Here is a 5162-nt window from a genome sequence, read left to right as displayed (position 1 = left end):
GTAGCCTGGGAACAGCAGTTGCTGATGGATCGAATGCTTACTAACTACTTTGGACAGGATAAATATGGCGGAATCATCAGGAATGTAGGTTAACCGCGCGTTCCCCAGGAAGATTACCAAGTTTTAAATGTGTAGTTTAAGGTTTTGATTCCCAGTACTAAATGTTTATTACAGGTCAATGTGTTCCGTACACAAAGTTAAAAAATAGAACTACAGAGGCAGACTAGGTTGTTTTCAACTATGATGTCCAAGCAGCAGTTATTTTAATTTGGGCCTAAGACAATAATGCCACCGTGTGCTTCTGTGCTCCCGACGTGCAGATATCTTGAGTGTCTTCCTGCCAGTGATACCGTTCCCCCTTGTCCTGTGGCCATCAGAGCCTGGGAAGTCGGTCAGCACACGCACTAGAAATGCCGGCTGCGCTGTTGACCCGCAGGCCTTTCCTAGACTCTCTGCTGTGCCGTCCCAGCATGGGCGCGGTGCGGAAGGCCTGAGGGAGGCCATCCTTGCTCCCCAAGGATGCTGTCAGCACCGGGCCCCTGGCTCCGCACTACCCACAGGAGCCACCGCCCTCCTGCGTGTGTGCCGCGCCCTCAGCCCCGTGAGGTGGTGACCGTGATGTCACAGTGGTGGCAGGGAGCGGCCATTGTGACCCGCGGGGCCGGGAGCAGAGCTAAGGCTGCTGGGCTGGGGCCGAGCTCAGTGCGGCCTGGTGAGGTGTGGAGAGAGCACTGACTCTCTTGTTTCTCGCCGATGATGCCAAGCATGTTCCAAGGGAACGAGGAGGAGGCGCCCAACTCTGGGGAGCCAGGTGAGAGCACCGTATCCCTGCACGCAGCTCCCCACTGCTGGGCAGAGGGCTGCTGGGGCTCTGCCTGTAGCTGGGAGGGGGGGAAGGGGCGAGCAGGGGCTCCCCAGCGCCACGGACAGGCAGGGCCCCTCTGCTCGGGCCCAGCCAAGCCATGGCTGACTACTGGCACCACTAGGCCTGCAATGCCCCAGGGACAGCCGGCCCTGCCAGGTGCTCACCGCTGCTCACGGTTGCTCTCTCCTTCCTCTGCAGAGTGCGTGCTGTGCCGCAGGGCACGGGTCAACCCGGACACCTGCGGGCAGATGGTTGCCACCGGTGGGCTCTGTGCCCACCAGTTCTGCTTGGTAAGTTCGCTCAAGGCCTCGGGCTCCTGCCAGGGATGCTCCCTGCCTTCCTGGCCTCACGAGATCACACTCTTTTCTCTCCTACAGTTCTTTGCCGATGGCCTTTTGGAGTGGCGAACCCCGCTGGGAGAACTTTTTGGCTTCTCCCTTCATGCCGTCCAGCATGCAGTTCAGCTGGCTGACCAGAAGGTGAGGACCCAAACAAAGTGATCGCAGCCTTTCCAACCGGCTCTGGGACAAAGTCCCACCACAGCAGACCAGCCTCTGTGGTGGGACTCTGCGCCCTGCCCGGAGAAGCGGGGTCAGCCACGGAGGCCCCGAGCCCTCCACTGATGGGGACTGGTCTGCTCTTTGCAGCACTGCTTTGTCTGCGGCGAGAGGGGAGCTACCATCAGCTGCGCGCAGACAGGCTGTGAGCGCAGCTTCCATCTGCCCTGCGCCGAGGACGGGGAGTGCGTCACCCAATATTTTGGGCAGCACCGGTAAGGGCTGGCAGCAGCAGCCAAGCTGCCGTCCCTCCCTGTTCCTCCCGGGGAGGAACCCGCAGCAACAGCTCCCAGCATCCTGCCAGAGCCAGAGCCCAGGCCTGGAGCTCTCTCCTGGTCCTCTGCCCTCCTTACCGCGCTTCTCACCGTGCCCATCCCTTTCTGTCCTCCTGCCCAGGTCCTTCTGCTGGGAGCATCGCCCTCGACAGGCAGCGGAGGCAGCTCCATCTCAGAACACCTCCTGTGTCATCTGCCTGGAGCCTGTGGGGGACAGCACGTCCTACCACACCATGATGTGCCCGGTGTGCAAACAGGCCTGGTTCCACCGGGGCTGCATCAGGGTAGGAGCTCTCCCCTTGTCTTGCGGGCACAGCTGGTGCTCAGCAGCACCCAGCCTTGCTCACGCTCACGCTCACACTCCTTGTGCTTCTCCTGCAGAAACATGCCTTGCACGCTGCCACCATGCGCTTCTTCTGCCCCGTCTGTGGAGGAAGAACGCAGTTCAGGTCCCAAATGACCACGCTGGGGATCCAGATCCCAGTCAGGTTGGTGTCCTTCTGCCCGGCTCTGCAGACACTCGGGCACAGGAGCTGTGCCAGCCCCGGCAGGCCCAGTCCCTTGCCGTCCTGAGAGCATTGGTCTCGGCTTCATGAAGAAGCTGAGAATGAGCTCAAGGCGGATGCCCTGGATCTGCCTTACGCCTGGGGCACTGGGGACTCATCACATTCCCTCTCTTCTCTGGCAGACGACCATCCTGGTGGGACGATGAGGACTACCAGCCGCTGCGAGAGAGGCACAGGCGGTGTGATGCCAAGATGTGCATCTACCTCGGAGGCAGGGAGAGAGCACAGGAAGCGGGGTGAGTGACCTCCGCAGTCCTCTGGGGCTCTGCGTGGGATCTCAGCCTCAGCACAGGCTGGGGGAGCAAGGATTGAGTGCCAGAGCCGTGCCGGCTGCTCCCCGCCTTGGCTTGCTTTGTCCTCACAGCCACAACCCCTTTGCTTCCGCAGGCGCTGGCAGCTGCTGCTCTGCAGCTCCTGTGGCTCAGAAGGCACGCACCGGAACTGCACCTTCTGGGCCACCGGCGGCAGCAGCTGGGAGTGCGACACCTGCGCTGCTGCGGGCACCGGTAAGAGGCAAAGAGCCGCGTGCCTCGGGACGGGTGCTCACGGTGGCCTTGCCACAGTCTCTCTGCCCCATGGGGGATGGCAGCCCGGCCTGCCCTGGGGCTGCATGTTCATCCTGCTGAGCTTCCCGTCTCTCCTTACAGCTTCCCGCACCGACTCTGAGCCGGACGCCTCCAGCACTTCCAGCCGGGAGGTACCAGTGCCTCAGTGTCACATCATTACAGGACCTGAAAACACCAGCTCCGGTCCTGCTAGGCGGGCAGCGTCCAGCCCACCCTGCAGCTCCCAGCTGCCTGAGCTCAGCGTCCAGCCCAGAGCGCCGGCGACTGAGCAGACTGGCACCCGCTCCCGTCCATCTGAGGAGCGGGACGCCTCTCAGCAGCGCCGAGGACGCGGCGGCAGGAGACGGGCACCAGCTGCAGGTGCCGAGACCTGCTCCCAGAGCCCCAGCAGACGGGGGCCAGCGCGGGCCTGCAGAAGATCCTCGGTACCCGCGCCCACAGAGCGTCCCAGGCGGAGGGGGACCGGCCGCACGAGGAGCCGCTCCCCATTGCAAGGCCGTGCCTCGGGCTCCCGGGCTCGGCCCCAGAGACGTCGCGGGGGGAGCCGTACGACGGCCCGAGGTGCTCGGAGCAGCACCCGCACCTCGGCCACGCCAGCACCGTCCAGGTCCTCGAGGGCTTCCCCGCTGCCTGCACGCCGGACACCATCCAGGCAGCGAAGGCGGGCGAACACTCGAAGCCGATCCCCAGTGGGGCGTCGGGCTTCAGCTTCCCGCAGCCGGCCCCGAGGAGGCCGTGGCAGCCGGTCCAGGCAGCGGAGAACGGCCCGGACACGAAGCCGCTCCCGGGCAAACCAGCGGAGAAGACGTCCCCGCAGACGGTGCTGAAGGCAGCGCAGTAGCAGCCGTGTCCCAACCCCACATGACGGCTGCGGTCTCGAGCGGCAAGTCAACCTTGGAGAGAGACCACCCGGACGAGCTTCGATCGTCAGCGGACCAGCCCGGGCACAAAGCCGCTCCCGGGCAAACCACCGGAGAAGACATCCCCAAAGCTAGACCCAGAGGTGGCACCGAAGCAGCCGTGTCCCATCCCCACGTGATGGCTGCTGTCCCAGGCGGCAGAGAAAGTCAACCTTGAAGAGAGTCCACGTGTGTTAACTTCATCCTTCCGTGGACCAGCCCGGGCACAAAGCCGCCCCCGGGCCCAACATCAGACAAGACATCCCCACAACCAGCCCCAAAGACAGCACGGAAACAACCGTGTCCCATCCCCCCCCCCCGATTTTTATGATTCCCCCATTTAAAAAAAAAAAAATAAATAAACCCTTAACATACACCCCACATCTTGGCTTCGTTGTTCTCTGCTTTGTCCTGGGGTGGGGAGTGTTAGGAGCCAAGACCACAGGGCTGTCTTCTCCCCAGCGCCTTCCCAGATGTTTGCCACGGAGTTATCTTTAGGTCCATCTGCGTCTGTGACGGGGGTGAAAAAGGGGAAAAAGGGGCGGTGACGGAGGTGCCTCGATGGTTTACAGGCCAGTTCAGGCCGTTTCCGTGACCAACGGGGAAAGGGGACCCACAGACCCACACCCTGGAGAAGGGGAAAGGGGAAAAGGAGGGAGGGGTAGGGAGGTGGGAGACGGGCCTGAAAACAAAAGGGTGGCAGCAATCTGAGGAGGAAAGTCAGTTTCCTAAAGATGATATCAGAATGCAAGGTAACACAGTGTAACACTTGGTGTAACCCTTGACTGCCCAGGTTAGCTGCTTCAGAGCCACCCCAGCCAGAACAGCAGCGACTGACTGCAAGGTACAGGCAGAGGGGTTTCAGTCCGTTCCTTTTCTGGGAGACCAAGAGGGGATGCGAAACAGCCAGCGTGGCTTCACCAACATCAGATCTTGCCTGACCACTCTTGTGGCCTTCTGTGATGGAGGGATGGCAGTCGGTGGATGGGGGAAGGGTGATGGATGTCATCTTCCTAGAAGATGACTGGGAGAAAAGGAGGTTATCAGGAGTACTCAGCATGGGTTCACCAAGGGGAGGTCGTGCTCGACCAACCTGGTGGCCTTTTATGAAGATGTCACTGGCTGGGTGGACGGGGGGAGAGCGGTAGATGTAGTCTACCTTGATTTCTGTAAGGCTTTTGATACTGTCCCCCATGGCATCCTTATAACAAAGCTGAAGAAGTATGGGATAGACGAGTGGACGGTGAAGTGGATCGAGAATTGGCTGACTGGCAGAGCGCAGAGGTTGTTGTTGGCGGTGCGGTGTCCGGCTGGAGGCCTGTGACTAGCGGCATCCCCCAGGGGTCTGTACTGGGTCCGGTCTTGTTCAACATCTTCATCAATGACCTTGATGAGGGGATAGTGACCACCCTCAGCAAGTTTGCTGATGACACG

At 61.3% G+C, this 5162-nt stretch overlaps 1 protein-coding gene across 1 annotated transcript; it reads left to right on the top strand.

Annotated features, from left to right (window-relative positions):
* The first annotated feature begins 756 nt into the window (after positions 1-756).
* Positions 757-3656, top strand: LOC140264594 (PHD finger protein 7-like). The gene is made up of 9 exons (XM_072360445.1): positions 757-811; positions 1064-1155; positions 1243-1344; positions 1513-1637; positions 1819-1981; positions 2079-2185; positions 2386-2499; positions 2651-2769; positions 2911-3656. The coding sequence occupies exons 1-9, from the start codon at positions 757-759 to the stop codon at positions 3654-3656; spliced, it is 1623 nt and encodes a 540-aa protein (XP_072216546.1).
* The last annotated feature ends 1506 nt before the right edge of the window (positions 3657-5162 follow it).

This window comes from Excalfactoria chinensis, chromosome Z (assembly GCF_039878825.1).
Source record: "Excalfactoria chinensis isolate bCotChi1 chromosome Z, bCotChi1.hap2, whole genome shotgun sequence".
Taxonomy (NCBI): Eukaryota; Metazoa; Chordata; class Aves; order Galliformes; family Phasianidae; genus Excalfactoria; species Excalfactoria chinensis.
This window is presented reverse-complemented; position numbering and strand designations above follow the sequence as displayed.

Excerpts from the sequence above, each read along its gene's own strand:
- LOC140264594 (XM_072360445.1), top strand. The coding sequence starts at position 757 with ATGCCAAGCATGTTCCAAGGGAACGAGGAGGAGGCGCCCAACTCTGGG. Across the intron at positions 1,638-1,818 it reads CAATATTTTGGGCAGCACCG|GTCCTTCTGCTGGGAGCATC; the intron begins GTAAGGGCTGGC and ends CCTCCTGCCCAG. Across the intron at positions 2,770-2,910 it reads CTGCGCTGCTGCGGGCACCG|CTTCCCGCACCGACTCTGAG; the intron begins GTAAGAGGCAAA and ends CTCTCCTTACAG.